At 47.5% G+C, this 22,985-nt stretch overlaps 1 protein-coding gene across 2 annotated transcripts; it reads right to left on the bottom strand.

The window, feature by feature from the left end:
• Window positions 1–780: 780 nt before the first annotated feature.
• PTP4A2 (protein tyrosine phosphatase 4A2) lies at window positions 781–22,122 on the bottom strand. 2 transcript variants are annotated; one of them, XM_064634910.1, is made up of 6 exons: window positions 21,967–22,122; window positions 13,130–13,855; window positions 11,329–11,421; window positions 6,319–6,449; window positions 4,233–4,307; window positions 781–3,183 (listed from the first exon to the last, which is right to left on the bottom strand). In XM_064634910.1, exons 2-6 carry the CDS (start codon window positions 13,223–13,225, stop codon window positions 3,075–3,077), a joined length of 504 nt encoding a protein of 167 aa, XP_064490980.1. In that variant the 5' UTR covers window positions 13,226–13,855; window positions 21,967–22,122; the 3' UTR covers window positions 781–3,074. The 2 variants fall into 2 exon arrangements, with proteins under 2 accessions (XP_064490980.1, XP_064490981.1); XM_064634911.1 differs by lacking the exon at window positions 21,967–22,122 and adding an exon at window positions 20,117–20,337.
• Window positions 22,123–22,985: the final 863 nt, after the last annotated feature.

Below are 22,985 nucleotides of genomic sequence, written 5' to 3' on the forward strand. Positions count from 1 at the left end.
GTACATGATATTTTTTATACTGAGTAGCCTTTAATTAGCAAGACATCTCGCTTTTAGTGCATGGTAACAAAAAGGTAGATGTGAAAAAACAAACAAAACTAGAGTGTGGTGTTAAAAAAACCCAAAACTGTACAAAAAGGAGCTGGAACTTCCCAATCTCCCAGTCCAAGTGGTTTATTATCCCATAGCAAACAGGGACTAAAAATTTGTTCTAGTACTGGGAAAAATCTGATAAATATTAGAAACATGAGACCCATTTGTAAAGAACATATTTCTTTGATGGCAAGCAAAGCAAAGCCAATTGGATCCTTATCTGTGAAACCCAGAGACAGCACCTTATATTACTTAAATAAATTACACAGATCAATGGCCTTCCACTGCTAAGGAAGGGAAAGGGACTGGGATCCAGGCCTCCCAAAATCCCCCATTGTTACCCCAAAACAATCTCCCCATTCAGGTGCTGCCAAGGCTGAGCCTTGTCCAGAGGGTTTGGCAACAGATCTTGGACAGCTCTTGGGAAAGTTCAGAGCTGTTGTTTGGATTGTTTAAAGGTAAGTTTACACTTTTTTTTTTTTAAACAGATCATTTGAAAGGCAGAGAACTGTTCCTGTCTGCAGCACCATCCCCTCTCCAAGAGAAACCAGCTTTTCCCACTGGCAATTCCAAGCCACAGGGAACCAACACCGGGGGGGGGACACACAGCCAAACTTGTGCCTTCAGGTTAAAATTAAAGATCATTCAACATCAGTGAGCTGCAATAAATTCATCAGGAGCCAGAGGGAAGGTATTTTACTGCAAGAACTTTATTGCACTACGTTCAAGTGCTGATCCAGGTGTTGTGCCTACGGGACACGGTCGCAGTGACATTCCCCCCGTTCTGGTGACAATCTGCACTTTTCACTATTTTTCCCTCAATTAAGGCTGCAGAGTCATAGCATATGATAATTAGTACATTATTAATCAAGAGTAAAACTAGGGGGAAGAATGCAAAGTTATACATAGAGCATGTAAAATTTGTTTTATTGGTTTTCTTTTTTTTTTTTTCAGAAGGACGTGGGGTTTGGGTTTTTAATCCAGCTCAACACCTTCCCCTCCAATCTGACTTCCATCATTTGTCAAATCAGCTTTAACTAAACACCAGTATTTCCTTTGACTAAAAAAAACATCACTTTTCACTTGCAGGAACAGTTAGAACATCAGGCTTGTGGTTTGTGAGGGGAAGGTAAAGGCCAGAATTAGGTAATTTCAGCACCATCTCCCTTCCACCCGGACTCGGACACCACCAGACACGTCACTCCCAAGGACAGGCACCCACACCACAAACACTTCTGCATCTCCTTTATCTATTAAAAGAACTCAGAAACGTTCCACGTGGCACAGGGAGGAAGGAGCTCAAGTACAACACCACAGCTGGAGGCAGGGACACACCGGATTTTGGGGAGCACGGGGTCCTCCCCGAGGATCTCCCCTGAGGGGGCTGACAAGTACCTGGTTTTTTATTTTTGCTTAAATTTATAAACCTCTCCCAGGAATAGAACTCTAAAAAATAAAGTCTGTTACCTGTGTTTTTGCACAGTCAAGCTGCAGACTAAAAGCAGGAGTCTGGAAGAGGGGGAAATCCTGGGCAGGCAGCTGCTGAGGTATCAGGAAGAGATGGGTACGAGGCCACACCTGCTGCAGGTACAGACCAACACCTGCCTTTGGTGCTCCACAGCAAAGCATCCCAGGCCCCTAAACCTGTATCCAAAGCCTTCCAGGGCTGGATATTACAGACAGAAGTCACTGTTGGGGCAGGGCACTACAGTAACACGTGTTTGGTAGAAGCAGCCTGGCCAAAACTGCTCCTTAGAGGCTCTAAAAATGACTTGGGTTAATTCACTGGCAGCACCCACAAAAAGAAGGTGGTGCCCAGTCCACCCTCCAAAAATCAGCATGTTTCTGCTCTGCCAGGGGTGAGCAATGACAGGCATGTTGGTGTGGAACCAGAGACTCTCCCTCCAAAAGAACCTAATAAAAAAATAACAAGGCAATAAGTGGTTAAACTGAACTGAAATCCCCACCCCAGGCATTGACTCATCTTTACCTCACAGGGTACAAAGGAGACCCTCCCCCAAATCCTGATTTCCTGTGCTCAGCCAAGGCAGAGAATCTGGACAGCAGCAAAAAAGCCTCTTCGTCTTCCTTATGACAGATAAATTAATTTTAAGTCCTTGTCTGAACTGCCCCTCGCTCACCCAGGACACTTTGGAACATCAGTCTTCTGCCAGGATAGATTTTTCTGTCCAGCAACAGAAAGATAATTAACATTTCAGCCAAATTCTTTGGAAAAAATCAGACTGACACACACACACAGAAAATCACACACACACACACACAATCTCCCACCACTCAGAAAAGGACTTTAGCAGATTCCCCAAAGGTATCAGGCAGGGAGATTTCTGTTAAAGCCCTTCAGGTTTTTTTTCCACACCTGAACTCCACGTAGACACAGGACACAGACATCACCCAGTCTCTAGGATATGCCCAAACTGGGCTTAAGGCTGTCAGACTGTTCCCAGACAGCAACTAAGGCTCCTCCTCGTGTCTCTGCCAGGTCCCAGCAAGGTTAAAAAACAAAAGGCAACTCCATTTAAAAGAGTTTGAAAGAGGAATTCATGTCTCAGGCCCTGACTGGGGGGGGTACTTCCATCAAATCAAGAAAATAGTTTCTGCACAAGCCAATGCTCTGCTGGTTTTCCTTAGACATAAAATTTACTTTATTTCTTTTCTTAAAAAGTTAAAAATACAGAAGGTTCAGAAAGTGATTTTCTCCTTGCAGATGTTCAAACTGCAGCTTGAGGAGAAAACAATCCTTCACTGAAATGTTTCTCTTAATTGGGGGGTGGGGGGGTTTATAATTATTTTTTTTTTAAATTTTTTTTTTTTCAATCATCATCACCCTTAGGACAGAGGTTGAGGAGCACTGACTCCACCACTAATTTGATGACGTAGTTTGATTCCAGATTCACATTTCCAGGTGCCAAGAGTCCAGAAAAGAGCCATGTTAACTTCTGCCTTCGTTTGAGACCATGTTTTTATTGAACACAGCAGTGACCGTTGGCATCTTTGAAGCGTAATCTCATCTTAGGTCGGTATTTCTCAAGGTAAAGCAGCTGTTTGGAATTGAAAGCTCCCCTCCTTTTCCTAAAACAAAGAGAAGGAAGGCTCATATCAATGGAAAAAGCACTGCTTCAGTCACCTTATAAATCCTAAGGCCTCCTTTCAAAGCTTTTCTGTATCCACAAAACAGCCTTTTGGCTTGGATTTGTGTCCATCCCCACTCTGAGGAAGGATAAGCCAGGCCAGCACAAGCACTTTATCACCTGCCTGCCAATCTAACAGAAAAATCTAGCCAATTCCAGCCTGTTTTCTGGGAGGGGGAGAGTTGATTTCCATCACCTGCAGTAGTTATGGAAGAGCACCAAGGTCACCCTCTCCTGCAGGTGCTCCTTATTAGCTAAGTGAGACCCTGACATTCAGATGTGAAGAGATAAGAGGTTCTCAGGAGAAAAAAAAAAAAAGCTTCTGGGTATCAAAGGCAGCATACCCAGGAAGAGACAAAAGGAATTTAAAGAAGGAAAAATTCAGAAAAAGCTGTTGACAGCAATACAAAGATAACTGGAGACCCTGGGAAGCCATAAAAGGATAAATTGCTTTTTTGGCGAAGCTCATTCCACACAAATCTCACCTGCTGAGCTTCATTTCAAGAGCTGATGTTATCTCTGAACCAGAGCTCTGCAGCCTCATCCTTGCCCAGTTTGATTTTCCAGCCATTTCTGGGTGGGTCACACTCACCCAGGACACCCCTGGCAGTGCTGCAGTTCACCCACCTGCTGACCCATCCTCACCAAAATTTTATTTTTCAGTTTTTATTAACCAGAAGCAATTTTTAATGCCCCAGCCTGGACATTTTTCTACCTCCCCCCAAAAAAACCAGAATCTTTGAGCCTTTGGTCAATGGCTTAATATATAAACCCAGATTTTGAAAGGAAAGGGAGAGAGATCACCTGTTAATCCTCATCCTCAAAGAGAGAGAAGGGCACCAGGCTCAACATTCACAGCTGTGTCCATTATATTTATATTTTTAGTATATATTATATAATAAAACCCAAGCAAGCTCTGCTGAAGGCTCAGGCTGGTCAAACACAGCAATGAAGTGAAAGATTTCTGGAGAATGGGGAAGTTTAACTTACTGCCTTATGAACTCAACTGCCTCCTCGTACTTCATTCCACATTCAATGAGAGCAAGTGCAACCAGAACAGGAGCCCTGAAGGAGAAATCAATATTTAAGGAAGATCTAGAGAAACAATATATTGAATCCTTCAAAATTCATCAAATTAATCTAGAAACCAAAGAGCTGAAGTATTTTCTCTTTAAGCATTACCTACAGAAAGACATTTGCTTGCTGGTACCTAATGTAAAATGTCTTTTTTAGGAGACAGCTCTGCTTTCAGCACACAGCAAAGGAAATAAAAATCAATAGCAGCTCCTTAGTGTTTAGGGCATGAAACGATAATTCTCCATTTTTATGCTTTCTTATTTCACCCTAACCTCATTTTCTACTCTGTAATACCTCCTGCATGCACTTGACACTGCAGATTTAGCTGTATGTGAGACAGATCTGTGAAGCACTCAACAGATGACTTTAGAGAGAGAGAGAGAGAGATTTATTTTTTTAAATGCCTTCTGTAAAGGAACTGGGCGTTCCAGGAGCAACAGAACTTTTTACCTTGGAATCCACATTTTAGAAGTCAAGTGTGAAGAACAAGCAGAAATCTCAAGTACACACTGACTTTCTCCTGGATTGATGTTCACCCCACTAAAATACACAGTGCAAGAGGCACCTCCAGGAGTGGAGCAGGGGAGGATTAAACAGGTGCCAGCAATGGGACAATTTGTACTCGTGGCTAAACAACAACATAATTCAGGAGAAACAACTCCCACTGTCACCCTGCACCTGCATAAACACAATTACTCACTTTCCCAAGGAAACCATTCGAAACTTCAAAGGTCACTTTTTTGAACAGAACAAAACTCTTTTCCTACAGCTGAAGCTCAGTTCCTCACTGCAGGTAGGAGAGTTTGCTGGGTTTAAACATAAAATCTGGGCAGCTCTTGCCTTCCCCTCTTCTGCCTGAAGTGGAGGGAAAGGTCACTCTGGAGGGACCAGCTGAACTCATGATGTGTTTGTGCCACACACCAGATGAGAAGCTCCTGGTCCCCTTTGCCCTGCTCTTATGCAAGGACAGGAGAGCTGAAAAATCACTTGAGTTGCACGTGGCCACCTTCCTGGAGATGTTCCTCAGATAAAAATAGAGCAGAAATGGATAAACAAATGTTAATTGCCTTGGGGTTTTGGCTCTTGTCTCCTCCAGTGTTGGCTGTTTCTCCCTCCAGCTCTTCATTCTCCCCCTTCTCTCTCCTTCTCTAGAGGTGGAAATTTAAGAACTTGCTGCACTCCAACCCTGGCCCTGCTTGATTTCTTTATCCTTTCTCTCCCACTCATTGATATCCTTAAATATTAACACTCCCATGGCTATTCCAAGAATACAAACAATTAAGTTCCATTTCCTCCTAGCCCATAGGAGGAACATAACATCCAGAGATTACACTTGGAAATATGAATATAACATTCAGCTCTCCTGAGCTTTTGTTTTTTTTTTTCCTTTTCTTTCATTTTGAAAGGTTCTTGAAGGTTCTTCCCAAAGTAGGAAGTTGTATTTTCAGTGGTGAGGAGAGAAACATCTGCAAGTGAGCAAGAAATACAAGGCTGACTTCTTGAAACTGAAGCCACTTGAGAGTAAGAAAGTAATTAAAGTAGGTCTTCCCAATGCCTTTTTTTTATTACCACATGCTTGGTAGTTTACCAGTTGAAAACAGGAGGAAATTAAAAAAAAAAACAACCAGCTTCAAAATGGTACTGTGTGTATATTGCCTGTGTCAAAAAGAACAAAAGAGCTTTTACTATTTTACAGAAAAACACAGACTTTTAAATTAATGTCTCTAACTCCTCGTGTCATTCATGATTGACAGAACTGTTCTGAACAAGCTCTCCAAGGCTTTTCCTCTCACCCTTGATCAGAGTTATGAAATCACTGAGGATTTTTTAAGCTGCAATAAGTCTCTCTTGCTCTAACGACACTAATTCGATGCTGTTGGTTCAAAGTGTTATTTAGGAGAAAACAGGAAAACTGGTATTTACTGAACACCTTCCGTGACCTACCTCCCAAATAAACTTCCAGGGGCAGACTATAAAACCCAGACAGCAGGATACTGACCTTCCCAACCCTGCAACACAGTGAACAGCCACGCAGCATCCGGGCTCCTCCCGAAATTTGGCTTTCAAGAGGTTCAGCCAGTCGTCAACTATCTGACCCGGGGGCGGTGCTCCATCGTCAAAGGGCCAGTCCTTTGGAGGGAAAAAATTCCATCAGGGATTGAAATGCACAACCAGCAGCAAGGCAACCACCACTGGGAGAAGAACAATTCAATAGGAAATGCACAACACACACACACAAACACACACAGAGCTCTACGGGTGCTCTGCTGGTTGCACACAAGTTCACCAGTCAATACCATAACGCAACATTAAATGTTTAACAACCATTTAATTGCACTTTTCAATAAAGCTCTTCACTGGCTCCTTTGCAGCATAGGGCTTTTTTGAAAAATAGCTGCCTTTGAAATCCCATTTTATTAAAAATATGTAAAAATCAATAAGCATTTCAAATAAACACGTGAAGGATGAGAACTCTGTAGACTTTCTCCTGTGCTTGTGCCGACCTTTTAAAGCACTATTTGTAGCTCTGTGGAGGAGAAGCTGTTCCTAACAATTCATAACAGCTCTGATGGATCAGCTTCTCCAGCTGCCATGAATCCCAATCAGCAATTTAACAATTACCTGGGTGTTTTCAAGTCGAAAAAACCCCACATTCAGAGGCATAAAGGAGGTGATCAGACAGCAACAGAGTCACACTCAAGCAGCATTTCCATCTCTGCTCTTAAAGGGGGAGCCAGCATGGAACTTTCTAGGCCACATTTAATATCACCAATATGGCTGTAATTAAGAGGACATGGCAGGAACTTCCCATTTTCCTGAGGCCACAAAGCTCTCCTGGAAGTTGTGCCTCCACTTCGAGCCCAAGCACAACATCACGTGCTTTAGAATGTCCTGGGACACGGGGAGTGCTGGAGAAAGAGCACTCCTGGATGTCAGGGGGAAAAAATAATATTGAGGAGTTATTTAGCACTTTCCTTTAGATGGTTGTGATGTATTTTAGAAGAGGAACTCACAGCCAGAGTCCCACATTATTCAACAAATGGAAGGAAATTGCTTTGAAAGGAGCTCTCTCCCCTCATCAGCCAAAACCAAGCCTTTCATGTAGTGCCTTGAGAACAAGTTATGATGAAATAATATTTTCTGAAGTCCAAAAGCACCACGTAGGAACACTGAACAAGTACAACTAAAGGTAAAAACCCACCAGACTTTTTTCATTTTGAAATGCACTTATTGCTACTCCAACACCTCCTGAATAGCAAACACAGCTCAGCCCAGCCCAAGAGCACCTTAGAAATGTGATGGCACTTAAAGTTGAAAGGTGGAAATAAAAAGAAGTGGAAAACCAAAAAGCTTTGAGTCACTGGGATAACTTTATATGTGGTTAATTCAGAAAGATACATCAAGTCTGAAGAGTGTAGAGAAATCCTTTTTTTAAAGTACCTGGAAAATCAAAAATATCTGGGACAACACAGCAAAATAAAAGGCTACAGAAATAAGATCACGAAGTAAAACTTGTTCTTTCTAATAAAAGGCTTTTATGAGATTTTCCACTCAATCACACAGTGCTGGCTGGATTATTTTAGGACTGTGTCACCCACTGTCCCAGGAAGAGAGGCACAGGCTGCCAAGAGATGAGGCAGGATGATGCTTCTTCTGTAACTGTCTTGCAGAGAACAGGATTTCCACGTCAGTTCAGTGTTTAAATTTAATTTAAATTAAATCCTTTCCTTCACAGCAAATACAGGAGTTTAATCCATGGCTTTAGCTCACACATTAACCTTCACATCCACACAACTCCTGGGCTGGCCTGAATTAATCCCCACTGCCATTTCCCCACGGAGCATCACCTCTCAGGAATGGCACATGAAAGTAGCACTGATAAAACATTGCCTGGAACAAGCAATGAGAATAATTCTGGGACTGGAGGAGTCATTGCAGTGAAGTTTGCAGGGTTTTTTTTTTTTTTGTTTCCCCTGATTATGAGTTCTGCCAGCAGAATTCCTGTCAGGCAGGATAGAAAACCAATTGCTAAGCTCCACACAAAAACAGTCATTAATAACCAGGATGAGATTGCACAAAGAGAAAATGCAGCTCTTCTGTGCCACCCTGAAGCAGTGGGAAGGATGAGAGGCAGGAAAGGGTTTTATTCTTATTTCCCTTCCTCTGGAGCAGCCCTTGCTCCTCACAACAGCTCTGGGCCTGTCCTGGCTGCGGGGTTGGCAGCACAGAACTGAGATGGCTGAGAAGCAGGGACAGAACTTTGAGGAGACACCTCAAAACCCCTGAAAAAAACCCCAAACTTAAATTATGAATTCCCAGAAGTGTGCCTGAAGCTGTGCAGGATGAGACCACAGCCACCAGTGTGGAACCTTCCACCTTCCACCCCACAATCCCATGGCAACAAATTCCCTTGCAGTGTTCAGGAGGTGGCTGTTCCAGAGTGTAAAGAAAGCCTGACCCAATAAATCAAGGACTAAGAGAAGGAGAACAATGAAATGTCTCTTGGATCTTTAAGATGAACAAAGCCACCACGGCCTCCCCAGCTGCCAACCAGGGCAAAAAACACTTGCAGGAAAACTGGGAGGTTTTCCCTGATGTAACATTTCTGTTACGAGACCTGACACATGAACACAACCAAGAGCTGCACAAGCCCACAGGAACTAAATCCATCCCCACCTGCTGCCTCCTGGATTTGATCTCTGTTGATAAACACGTGCATATGCAGTAGTACTACTTCAACCAGGGAACATCTCATTCCCTACTTTCTCACTGTGCCATCTGCCAAAGAGCTCTGGAGCTGCCACATTCTCCCCATCTTGCAGTACATGATCCAGGCTTGCTGAACTGCCCCCCTTTTCAGGGGTTTCACTAAGCTTTTGACCTCAGCAGTGTTAAAAACAGACACTAATCTCTCCCGGGCTGTGTTTTTAATCTTAATGTTATTTTTGCAAGCGAATATTGGCTTTAAATAGCGACGTGTTATTTTCTCAGCCAGAGGTAATTCAATCCCATTTCTGTACAGCCACAGGACCACGCTCTGAAAAAGCAGGAATTCGTGGGGAGGAAAAGCTCTGTGGGAGGTGGCCGTGTCAGGGAGTCGTTAAGCTTATCTCAAATAGCCAAACACTGCAGCAATCGAGTAAATTACCAAGACAACCTCCTGACTGGGGCCATCAGGATCAGCGATGACATTAGCACGAACCTGCCCTGTCACCTCCCCTTTCTGTCACCCTTAGCAGATGCCTGCTGGATTTATCTCCCTCCTGGAGCAGTGGAACGCTAAGCACTGCTATCGTTTGGCTTTGTTGGGGCTGAGGCAAACGTGTTCAGACACGAGATTCTCACGTGTGCTGCTCGAAGTGAAAGGCTGCACAACAGAGCAGGGCTGGAGGAAACACCATTTCCAGTTTTTTAGCGAAGCTTCCTCAAAAAACCGCTTTCGGTTCCAAGCCCAGCCAGCACCGAGGTTATAACATTTCTTGAGAACCAAAATCCCCCAGCTATTTTGGAAGAGCACAGAGCTCTGGCTCCTGCAGCTGCCCCAGGGCCTGGCCATGGCATGGAGAAGGTGGGAATTCCCTGCCCAGCTGCCCAGGGCAGGGCTGGACCTCTGCAACGCTGCCCTACAGCTTCTGGGATGAACTCAGCTCTCCCCTCTGGCACAGGAACACTCTGCTAAGCCCCAGCTTAAATCAGGGCTTGGAGGGATTCTCCACCACAAGTTTAATCCTTCCAGCCTCTGGCAACCTGAGGAGTGTCACAGCTGGAGGTTTCAGAGCACTGAAAACACTGTGATGTCCAAGTCTAAGCCAGCTTGGAGGGAGCAAAAATGCTATTCCAGAGCACAGCCCTGCAGTGACTGATTTTTCCAACAACACTGAGGCCCACGTGGCTGCCTGGAACTGGAGTAAATGCTGACTAGGGCTGGGAGCCAAGAAACCTGACTGACCTGGACGTGGAGTTTTCACAGATATGCCAGGATATAAGTTTTTCTGCTCATGGAAAAGTGCAGTTTTCCTCTGTCAGAGCCATAAAAAGCAGGAGGCGATGGCAAGCTGACTACCTGCACCACGAAGATGCAATTTCTGCCCTCACAACAGACTATTACTCACTCCAGTAAAACAAACTGATTGTATCAGACACACTCTAATAATTCAGAAGTATTGCCTGGAAAAACACCGCCTGCAAGCTCAGAATGAGCACACACCTCTTAAAAAAACCTCCCCTGAAACACCAGGCAACAGTCAGACACCATTGCCCAACTGTCAGCTGTGAGTAAGCAGGGAAGGAATTCCACCTGCTCAACTGGGAAGCCACCAGCAGCCTGGCTCCCTTCAGAGGTGAGGAGAGCACATTTAGATGGGATATTGGAAAGAAATTCCTCCCTGTGAGGGTGGGGAGGCCCTGGCACAGGTTGCCCAGAGAAGCTGTGGCTGCCCCATCCCTGGAAGTGTCCAAGGCCAGGTTGGAGAAACCTGGGCTAGTGGAAGGTGTCCCTGCCCGTGGCAGTTGGAATTAAATGATATTTAAGGTCCCTTCCAATCCAATCCCTCCCATGATTCTATGGCTCTATCCAGCCAGCCCACAGAGTTCTGTATCAACTTATCAGCTACAGGCTCAAAAAGTGGCACTTTTTGTAAGAGCAAGAAAAGGGAGTTTTATCTGAGTCCTGAGCCAAGAACTGCTGTATCCAGATAAGGACCAAACCAAATTGCATCAACCACAAGGCTGGATTAGTATCAAACTATTCACAAAAAGGCAAATCAAAATATCTCAAAACAAACCCGGGAAGGGACATTTCTACCCCAACTAAAGACAACAGTGATGAACCACCAAACACCTTTCAGAAAACACAGCGAGTTCCTCCAAACCACCTTTACCTGATGCAGGGGATCACATTAGTTTTGGCCAAGCTGAAACAGCCACAAGCATGCAGGAGATTCCCCACCACTTCTAAACATGTAAATGCACATTTTTTTTTTTTAAGACAGTTTTAAAGGCAACTCACTAGAACCCGGACTCCTTCCTTTTCAATAGGAGCTTGATCATAAGTGGCATCACAGACTCGCACCAAGGTGGTCACTCCATACTTCTTCAGCTCCTTTAAGAGAAAGGGAAACATGTGAGCAAGGACAGGGTGATGTTAATTAAAAGACTTCCTCCTCAGGTACAAAACAGAACATTTTACACACAGTCCTCCCCAGGAAGGGGCAAGGGACAGGTTATGAGTGACAGGAAAAATGAGAAACACCTCTGAGCTCCTCCCCTCTGGGGAAATGGCAAGGTGGAAAAAAAACTGCACATGGAAGAGCAAAATTAAAATAGCTGCTTATATTCTCCAAGCAGCTTCTTCTTCTCTTTAAATAGAAGTCAGGGACTGTTTGCTTCAGCCAGTGTTGACATTTGGAGGCAGGGAGGAACAGAACACACACCCCACCATATTCCAGCTTCCTGGTAATGCACTATAAGTAGCACTTTGTGCCAGATAAATAATCAGAAGATCAAACAAAAGCTGTTCCAGTTCACTTTGAAGGTTCACACAACGAGCAGAATTTCCCCTCGTGTTTGGACTGAATCACTGTTACATCTTATAATTAGCAATAATATCCATTCCTGAGTCGAGACCCCTGAAAAAGGAAGACAAGCCACAATAATGGGGGGGGGGGGAATAAAGACCAAAAAAATGTGGCTTTCAGAGAAAATTAACCAGTGGTATCTGAGCAGATCCATGGTGAAGAGCAAGCTGTGAGTGATGGAAGTCTGTGAGACATCAGCAGGGGATGACAGGATCTCTCTGGAATGAAAAAAACCTGCACACAGCAGACAGAAGTCCTCTTGATATAGGACAGAAGGGCACAAAGATACAGCAGGTTTGGAGCAAAGCAGAATGTGAAATCTACTGTGCTACTACTTCTCAGATGATGCCATCTGCTACTTGTTCAGGAAAGTGAATCCTGCCATATTTAAGATCCCAATGTGTCAGTAACAGTGAGACCCAGCACCCACTGTGCCTGACTCTTCCCACAGCTCAACCCAGGCTGAAGCCAAATTCATGGATAAATCACAGCCCCTGAAATCCCTGACAATTGTGGGACGGGCAGGGCAGCTGGAACATCAGTTTAAGGATTGCACTTGGTCCTCTAAGGGAGAAGAAAGCTCAGAAAGCAGTTCCAGCTCTGTTAACAACGTCCTCAAAGGCAGCAGGTGAGCAACAGGTTGATGGATCAGCACTGAATTATTTAATGAATAATGAGAGTTAGTACTGCAGGACATGCAGTGCTGCAGGTACCAGGACAAGAACAGAATCCCAGACTGGTTTGGGTTGGAAGGGACCTTAAAGCTCATCTCATTCCCTTCCACTATCCCAGGTTGCTCCAACCTGGCTTGGACAATTCCAGAGATCCAGGGGCAGCCACAGCTTCTCTGGGCACCCTGTGCCATCCCCCAGAGGAATGAATTTCCTGTGTATCTAACCTGAATTTCCCTCTTTCAGTCTGAACCCATTCTCCTTGTCCAAGGAGTGACATCCTTGATGACAAGGAGGGGGGGTGTTTGTATTCCAAAATGGAAGCTCACCCAGCCTCTTGCAACTAAAGAAATGCAGGAGTTCAGAAAAAGTCATCAGTGGATTCTCTTCTTGCACTGTCAGGAGAATGTGAACAACATATTAAATACAAAAACACCTTGAGTTTCAAGTAACCTACAGCCCAAGCATTGAGCAGGAGGTGTGAGGAATGACAGTTCAGCACCTGGAGAGGAATTATGAGCACGTGAGGAGAGAGGGGACACTTTTTTTTTTGACTCCTTACCTCGATGAACCTGCTGAGGGTTGCATTGGTTGGGTTGTGAGTGATCAGGAAACGCATATTCTCATAAGTGATTTCCACGGGGGCTGGACGGTTCATAATGGCAAATAAAATGTGTAAGGGGCCAAAAAAAAAAAAACACCAAAAAAAAAAACCAAACAAACAAAAAAAAGGAAATAAAATAAAATTTGAAAAAAAAAAATCAATAACTTTGGAAAGGTTTCACAGCAGAAAACATCAAAAAGACTGCTAATATGCCTGGGATTGATCAGAGCTTGCTTTGACGTGTTTGTTCCTCACGGATGTCACTTCTAGAAAAGCAGGTTTGCTTCAGGATCCACTTGAACTCAACTTGGGCCTCAACTGCTGCGGGTGGTTTCCTCCAGACTCCCCAAATTCCGACTACGTGCAACACTGGGCAGCCTGTTCTACATTTAGGCACTGGTGAGGCAGAAAGGTGAGGGCAGGTTTTGTCTCCACTTTGTTTTCCTGACGCTTCGCTTGGCCAGAGTCACTGCAGGGGATCCGCTTCCAAGGGGCAGGAGATATCCCATATATCTGAGTGTGTCCGCTGGGTCCGGGGGCTCCGAGGCGAAGGAATTATGGCACGTGGGACCCCCCCCTGCCCTGAGCTCACTTGTGAGCCAGGAGGCTGTGCTGGGCCTGGCAGAATTCTGCCCTGGCGCTCAGAATCGCCATAAATGTGGGACGTCTCCTCCGACGGGACACCTGGAGACAGGGAAAAACAGCAGGGAGAAAAAAAAGAGCTGTTGGGGCCTTCTATTTCCAGCCACTACCCGCCCAGAGAAACTCCAGTTAAACACCAGGGAAGAGCATTTGGGAAAACAAACAAGCACAAGTCAACCTTCAGCCCAAATATTCCCAAATATTCCCGAGCCCAAATATTTGGGATATCGTTGGAGCTGCTGTTCCTGGGACAGAGAACAAGGAAACCTTTCTGTGTCCCCTCCTTTGTGCACTCAAGTGTCTGTAGGTACAGTCCTACCTGCTTGGCTTCAGCCCAAAGTGCTGGTGTGGCTTTATTTTCTGAACTAAATCAGCAGAAATAAGGGTATAATAAATAAGAAATTAAGAGTATAATCAATTTTTCCTGTATTCGAGCTTCTACTGGCAGATAAATTTCACCAACGTTCGTTCCCAAACTCCCAGCAGTGGTAAGGAAACATCCTCCAGAAATCAGTCAAAATAATGACCAAATGGCCATTTAGCAGTAATAACTTTTAGTTATTCCCAATTATTTTAGTTATAACTATAATAACTTTGAGTTATTCCCAGTCTTATCTCTGTTTACAGAGCAGGGCATTAAGAGACACAACAGCTTCCAGTCCAACACACGGGATTTGAAATACAGATGTTTCAGCCATGGCAATAAAAGATGGAACAGTGTCATTTCAACCATGGAATTTAGGGGGATGAAAATGGAGTTATCCCAAAGCAGCTCGACTCATTTCAGGCTGAAATACTAAATAAGTAACGTGGCTTTTCACTGCATTTAAAAATAAGCCAGAGAATCACTGCTGACACTTCTTTTTTAAGGGAAGAGGTTTAAATCAGTTGAATAAAATCCAAACTTGCAGCCAGAAGTCACAAAACCTTCAACTGGAGTGGAAAGGTCAACGTGGCACATTGGAGTGGGGGCAATTAGGGAAAAACACACACACATGGAGTTCACACCCCAAACTTCTGGAGTGCTCAGGGTTTTAATGAGACCCTCACTTTAAAACAGGCAAATGAAGTGCTACGAAATTACCTTTCTCGCTGACATGAGGTCAAAAATCACCCAAAGAACAGCAATTATTTCCTTAAAGTACAGCTTTCGGTGCCAAAAAATATATTAATTAGGTTGCCAGAGGCAAGAACAAAGATGTTTTCAATCACCTCCCCCGACCTTAATGCAGCTCTTGCTCTGAGTGACTGAATTACAAATTTCAAAAATGAATCCTGGAATATTTTATCAGTGGAATGCCTACAGGATTAAGTCTCACCCCAGATGGAAGAGTCCCATCTAAACACATCAGACTCAAGTCCTCCCACTTGCCAATTCTTGCACATTTGTCACAAGTCTCTCATTTACATCCCAGAATCTCAGAGGGTTTGTTGGAGCCACAATGGACCAGGAACAGCCACAGCAGCCACTTGTGTCCAAAACCTGATGCAAGAAAGTCTTTTTTTTTTCCAGGCAAATATTGCCCTGTTTTCCCTCCATCTGAACAGACACTCCAGCCATGTCCAGATCTGCAGACTTGGGTTACAGAACAGCTTCAAAACTAGTTTTTTGAGGACCTAAAAAGGTCATCTAAATGAGAACTGTGGTCAACATCTTGGCATAGGAGATCAAAACACAGATCCAGAGGCTTCCAGCACTCCCAAGCACATTGTGCTGAGGGGAGGAGCTGTTAAGTCACATTTAAACAAACCCTTTAAACATTTTTCTTCTCAGCACCAAGACTTTGGTTGGAGGAGCCTCATCCAGTGCTGTTGGGGAGCTGTATCAGGTCATTTGGGATACACCTCCCCTCCCTGGAGCAAACCAAAGAGGGAATTTCAACCCAGCTGTTTTAAAAGCCTGTTGAACAAACAATTTCCCAAGTCATTAAGAAAGGACATGATCCATAAGGTAAGGATGGAAGTCAGCCTTTCCAGTTCTCCTCTTGGATCTGCAGCTGCTTGTGGTGACCTTGGCCAAGCTCAGCTCCTTTGCAGAGCAGGGATGACACCATCCTACCTTCCCCAAAGGACTATTCCTGAAGCATTTAATTAGCTAATAGCTGAGGAGTGATTAAAAATGTAAAGCACCGTATTTAAGGCTGAAAAACTACTTCCAGAAGGATAAGAAGTTTATGTAGCACACAGTTTTACAGGTTTGGTTACTGACATAGATCCCTTCCTTCCTCCCATGATTTCCAGCTGCTAAGGTTTAAAATGAAAAACCAGGCTCCTAATTAATTAAATTAAAACTCCATTGTCTACAACTTCTGATCTCCCTAAGTAAATAAGTTTAAAATTTCTCCCTCCCTGCGTTATCAAAGAAATTTGCACTTCACAACCCCAAGAGTGACAATAGACTGTAACCAGGCCTGTGGACAGCAGAAAACAAGGAATAATTTTTTTTTTCAGCCAATTAACCTCCAACTTTTTATACTCAGAAAGTGAGATAGCACATGGAGAGCAACCAAAAAATTACAACGTGTTTTATGGGGCTGGCCTGGCAAGGGAGGAGGAAAACCCAACACTCCACAGCTCCATCAGGAGCCAGGGGAGGAGGGAAAGCAGAGACAGCCAAGCCATAAACATCCATGGAGCTGAAAAGGACTGGATATGCCTGGGAGTGAGCTCCTGATGGTGCTGGTTATCAGGGAACAGCCATCAGTCAAGATGCTTATCTGGCCAACCAGGTGGAGGGAGCTGGGACAGCCTGTGCAGCCACTGATGGATTAACTGCAGGGATTAATTGGAGTTATAACTGAACACACACAGACATCCTGCAGGCTCTGAGCTCCCCTCACACCACACAGCCAGAGGGAGCCTGAGACGGGGCCCATTTCAGGAGAATGTCCTTCAAAATCCCATGAATGTGCAAGAAGATGCTGAAAGCACAAGGGAGGGGCAAGTCCTGTTAACCAGCATAAATAAATCGGGGTGATAACTAATTAAAGAGAGAGCAGTGACATGACTCCATGACTTGACAGAAGCTCCACTTCAGATTGCTCTGAGCAAAAAGCCAACACCTCCTCATCTCCAGTGGCTGTTCTGCACTGACTCCTAAATTAGAGACTCCACTCTCTGCTCTGTGCTGAGCCTACAGGAGCCTGGGGTCTAATGGAAAACAAGGAATGCAATCGTGAGGAATTCCCAGTTCCACCAGCTCCTTCAAAACACAGCAGAGAGAAGAGACAGCTTGGAACAGCTGCAGCTTCCAGGGATTGCAAAACACGGATACCCCTGGAAAGGTCACTGGGATCCCCTTTCAAAATAGCCCAGTGCACAGGATGCACAGCAGAGCCTGCTAATTTGTCACTCAGAGCTTAAGGAATATTTTGGTGTTTTGAAGGCCAGGATTTTTCAAACCATCTCAAATAATTCTGTTCCTGCAAGTGAGATTCCACATTCAATGTTATCAAAGTCAGGTCACGAGCTGCTGAGTTTTCCTCTTCTCCCTCTTCTGTAAAACCTCATTCTTGTGTCCTGCATTTACACACGTGGAATCAGCAGCTGGATCCCATGAAAACTGCCATCCTGACACCACTGCAGCCCAGCCAGGCTTTTCCTGACCCTCTGCCCACACCAGGTTCCACTTCCCCTTCCTGCACTGCCCTACAAGTGACCCACACCCCATCCCTACACTGCCAAAATGTCCCGTTCCACCTGGAGCACGAGGTGCTTTTCAAGTCAAAGAGTTCAGAGACCTCCAAAACAATCCCCTAAAACAGTGGAAACACACATTAGAAAGAAGCAAAAGAACCACCTTTTCTAGCAAGAACCATCTTTTCTAAAACATCCTCTCCCAGCACACAGAGAAAGGAACCTCTGGAATGAACATTCTTGGATGAGATCCTTGGACACTCTCTGAAGGAAGCTTGCTCAGAGTGACACGTGCCTGGAGAGGGGTGAGGTCAAAAAATTTCACTGTTCCACCCTGTTCCACCCCCGGAGCTGCCTCCCAGCTCCCTCCCAGCTCCCTCCCAGCTCCCTCCCAGCCTGCTGACAAGTCCTGGGGGTGACTCACTGGTTTCCTTTCGCAGTAACCTCTGTAAAGCCCACGGCAGCAGAGACGGATCTGCCCCAGCAAGAATAAAAAAACCCAAACCAACAGAACCCATCCAGATGAAAGGAGTCTCCACTTTAGAAGTGCCACGTCAGGAAATGGTGAGGACTGTCAAAGGCACCCTGTGAAGGGCTCAGGGTGAGAACAGGCCTGCAGCAAAGCCCAGGGCTGAGAGAATGCTGGCAAGGTTCAGCTGCCATCCCTAAACGTGGGTGAGGTCAGAGCTCTATATCCAGGCATGGATGGAGAGATCATCACCCTGGAGACTGTGGGAAGTGACTGGGCACTGCCTTAGGCCTTCCAGAAAGGACTGATAGCCTTTATGTTTTATGCTCCACAGCCTCTCCTTCCTGTGAAACAGAACATGTTTCGTCCTTAAAATGCTGTTCTGACACAGGGGTTTTTTTTGAACACCTTCCTCCACCCACCACTTAAGTTTTTAAAAATCCTTCAGAGGGCATATTTGAATGTTATTTGCATACCATGCCCAAAAAGTTTAAAGTTCCTAAAAGTGTTTGAAGTCAAAGTTACTAAAATTGTTTGAAGTCGAAACCAAAAGGCCCCTGCTACGAAAAAAGAGATTTAAGCTACTGTCCTGTTTAAGTCACAGAATTATATTTAAGTAAAATCAAAAATTACTTCAGACAACACCTCATGAATATGTGACACTAATAACTCATTCCTAAAAGTGGGAATGCTGAGTTGTCTAAGCTGGATCAACTGCTGGTCTTTGAAAACAGGGTCCTGCCTGATCACCAGCAACTAAATATTCTCACACTTTCAGATGAAATATCAAAAACACCACCAAAACCCCATTAACAAGTCAAGCAGGACTTAAAAGCAATTTCAAATCACACAGAAAGACAGAAGCTGCAGAGTTGAATTACTTGCATCTTACTCATCTCACTTATTTGAATGTGCCATCAACCTCCGCTGGAAAAACGCCGTAGTGGGGAGCTGGCTCCTCTCCCCTGCTCCCGAGGCAGCTAAAGGCAGGCTGACAACTGAGACTGGAGCTGACTGATAGATCTCACTGCATGTCCACAAAGTCCCAATTGTTCCAGCCCACAGGCCATTCTCTGGGGCAGGGCTCGATTTTCAGGGAGAGAGAACTGGGCTTTTCAGCGGAACACAGGGAAACGAGGGGCAACAAAACGACACTGCCCTGAGTGCAGCCAGAAACCCCCAGTCCCCAGGTGCTACAGCTGAGAAAGGATCAAGAGGTTTAAGACTCATTTATCCCCTCACAATCAGCAAAAGGAGCTGTGAGATGATACCAAAATAAACAGGTGTTTTATACCCCTGTGATACACGGCCTGAAGAGGTGCCAGCCCAGGGAGCTCTGCAGCTCACCTGCACCAAAACCAGCAATTCCAGCCCAAACCCTCGAGCCATCAGGGCTGTTTTCCAATGTTTACACAGAGCTGTTTTAAACCTCCAGCTGTCCAACTAATCCAAAGATACCAAACAACACCGAGCTCCTCTCTGCTGGTGCGGGAACAGCACATCACTGACAACGTGTTTTCCCTCCAGAAATGTTGTCAAAATACACAACCTACAATAAACCATTTCGAATCACAGAATCCCACAGTGGTTTGGGTTGGAAAAGCTCATCCAGTTCCATCCCCTGCCATGGGCAGGGACACCTTCCACTAGCCCAGGCTGCTCCAACCTGGCCTTGGACACTTCCAGGGATGGGGCAGCCACAGCTTCTCTGGGCAACCTGTGCCAGGGCCTCCCCACCCTCCCAGGGAGGAATTCCTTCCCAATATTCCATCTAACCCTGCCCTCTGGCAGTGGGAAACCATTCCCTGTGTCCAGTCACTCCATGCTTTTGTAAAAAGCCCCTTGCTGGCCCTACACCATCTCAAGGCCTCCCTTTCCAGGTGTGGATCATCCTCCTAAAAGCGAGCAGCCTTTCCAGGAGCCATGAATCACCCGGCTCTCCCTCCCAGGCCTCACCACAGGTGACTGACACGGCATTCCAGGGGGGCAAAGTCCAGGCAGGAGCCAGGGAAGCCCTGCGAGCACAGCTCAGCTCTGCCCCGAGACAGGAAAACGTTCTGTGTGGAAGAGAGGGGTGGATACCTGCAGGGAATTAAACCTGAAGTGAATCCCTGAAGTTTATGAGAGATGTACATGAAAACATCACAACTAGAGCCTGTGTGAGACCCCCATTCCTGGCTGTGCATCCCCACTCCTACCTTAACTCCGACTGATCTTTGCTCTCCAGCAGCTGAGTTGATTAAATCCAAGTATTTCTACACGTTGAGTCATAAGGAGATAGAGTTTTCTGGCTGCTGCTAGTGGTGGGTTTCTCTTTTTTTCTCTCCTTTAAGTACTAACTGCAGTTCTGAGTCAGACCCTGCCTGGTTCGTTCGGGGAGTTTCGAGGCGAGTTTCCATTTATACAGGAGCCTTTAAAAGCCAACTTTGTGCCTTCCTCCTCCTCCTCCTCGCCCCGAAACCAGCGAGCTCAGGCTGCCCCGAGAGAGAACACAGGTCGTGACTAATCACACCCAGGAACCACCAGGAGCGAGGCCACTTCCACCCCCATCCCTGCCCCAAACCCCTCCCAGCCCACGGCCTCACCTGTGCTCCAAAGCCCAAACCTCAGCTCTCGGTGTCAGGGCTCCTCGCCCACCACAGCACGCCCCGAGCTGACATTCCCAATAAATCCACCCCTCCCTGACTCAGCCCTTCCTGCAGGTCACTCTCAGAGCACCCTCGGCCACACCAGGACTTTCTCCAGGCGCTGCCCGTGCCAGAATTCATCGGCTCCCCCCCTCTTCCAGCCCCAAATCCCACAGGGCAGCCCTTTATCCTGACAAACCGGCCCGGGCGTTCGCAGCCCTGCCCCCACTCAAACCCCAGGAAAACCACCACATCCTGGACACCCTTCCTTTCCCGCCCCACATGGGCCCCCCCAGCCTGAGAAATATCCCCCCCACTAATTTCTCCCAGCTCTTCCCCCTCCGTTTTCTCACCACGGGAAAAAAACCTCCTCGTTTTACAGACCATCTCCAGGTTTTACACAAGGCGAGATCCTCTTCCTCCCCCCCCTCAAAAAAAAAAACAACCCACTAGCTTTTCTCAAAGTCTTCCCTCGTCCACACAAAACACCCCCTTCCCTCAAACACACCCCTCCAACCCCCCCACCTTCACCCACACCGACCCCTCTGCAGTCTCCTTGTCCTCCCACTGCTCCAATCCCACAGGAAATGCCCTCCCATCCGGAACACCCCCCAAAAAAAAGTATGAGGGGGACTTGTCCTCCCTCCCCTAAACCATCCCCTTGGGGTTCTCTCGTCCCACCTGAGGGGGGACCCACACAAACCCCACAGGTGAGTCGGGACCCCCCAAACCAGCCCTGCAGGTAGAAGGGACACCCCAACCCTGCAGGTTAAGGGCTGCAGTCCCAAGCCAGACTTGGGGGGTCCCCACAGCCACGGGGGACCCCCAAACCAGCCCCGAATCAGAGGAGGGTCCCCCACGGACAACGAAAAGCCCCTAAACCTCCTCCTCATAGGCAGGGAGCCCCCCGAGGCCGGAGATCCCCCAAACAAGCCCCACAGGCCTGGAATTTCCTCCAGGGCAGGAAGGACTCCCCAAAACAGCCCTTCGGCCCAGACAGGACCTCGTGGACCCCCAAGACCCCCAAACCAGAGAGCGCCTCGTGGACCCCCAAGAACCCCCCCAAAACAGCCGAAGAGAACGTCGTGGACTCCCCAAACCCACCCAAAACAGCCCTTCAGCCCCGACACGGCCTCGTGGACCCCCAAGGCCCCCCCAAACCAGCCCCTCAGCCCAGAGCCTCGTGGACCTCCGAGACCCCCCCAACCCCTCCCGCAAACAGACCCCAGAGCACAAAACAACCCCCCCCAAACCACCCACAGCGGCCTAAGGGAGGCCCTCCCAGAGCAGGGACTCCCCTCAAAACCTCCCGAGCAACCGCCCCCCCACCCCTCCGCTTTCCCCCGGCTCGCGGGGCGGCGGCTCCCCCCTCTTTCCCTCCTTAACTTCCTTCCTCCTCCCCTCCCCGGTCGCCCCCTCACCCTGGGCATTGAGCGGGCCGGGGGCCGGGCGGGGTGTGCCGGGGCCGGGGTCGGGGCTGGGGCAGCGCTGGGCCCGGTCCGGCCGGAGACACCGAGAGCCCGCGCGCCGCCACACGGCTCCGAGCGCACAGGCCGCGCCCCCCCCCGCCGCCCGCGCCCCCGTGGTACGGCCCGCCCCTTCCCCCCCCCGGCGGGCCCGGCCAGTGGTACGGTCCGCCCCGGGGGCAGCGCGATGGACGCGACCATTCGCGGCCCGGTTGGGGGGGGGGGAAAGGATGCGGAGGTGGAGGAGGAAGGGTTGCGTGGAGACCTCGCAGGATCTGAAGGGGCCTCTAAGGAAGCCGCAGGGGCACTCTCTTCGGAAATTGGAGTGACAGGGACAAGGAGCAATGGGTAAAAATAGATGGGAAGTTTAAGTTTGATATTAACAAGACACTGCTACCTGTGAGGGTGGTGAGGCACTGGTTGCTCAGCGAGACTGTGGATGCCCCAGCCCTGGCAGTGTTAAAACCCTTCAGCGACCTGCTCTAGTGTGAGGTGTCTCTGCTCTCCTATAACATCCCCCTCTTCCGTTATAGCCCGTGGTACAGCCCGCTTCACACCCCCACACACCCACCCATCTCGGGTGTTGGTACGGCCCGGGGGCGGCTCGCCCTGCCCTGAGCGGGCACCGAGCGTCCCCAGCCCTGCCTTGGTACGGCCCGGCGCCCCCCCCCCGCCGCTGCCCGCACTTGGACTGGCCCTGCGGCCGCACGTGCACGCGGAGCTTTCCACGCCAGCAGCTCCCCCCCTCCCCCCCGCATGGCGGCAGTGGTACAGCCCGTCCGGGGCTTCCCACGGGTTCCGCTTCCCTGAGACCGGGACCTGGATCTGGGCCGGGAGCTTCCACACGGGCACTACCACGGCCTGCAAAGACAGGCTGATCTCCCACGCACACCCCGCCAAGACCTGCCCCTTAGAGCAGCCCTGTGGCCCGGGCAGGCCGTGCTCTCAGCTCCCCGTGCCCCGGGCGGGGGGGT

The sequence above is a fragment of the Pseudopipra pipra genome, chromosome 24, assembly GCF_036250125.1.
Source record: "Pseudopipra pipra isolate bDixPip1 chromosome 24, bDixPip1.hap1, whole genome shotgun sequence".
In the NCBI taxonomy this organism is placed as follows: Eukaryota; Metazoa; Chordata; class Aves; order Passeriformes; family Pipridae; genus Pseudopipra; species Pseudopipra pipra.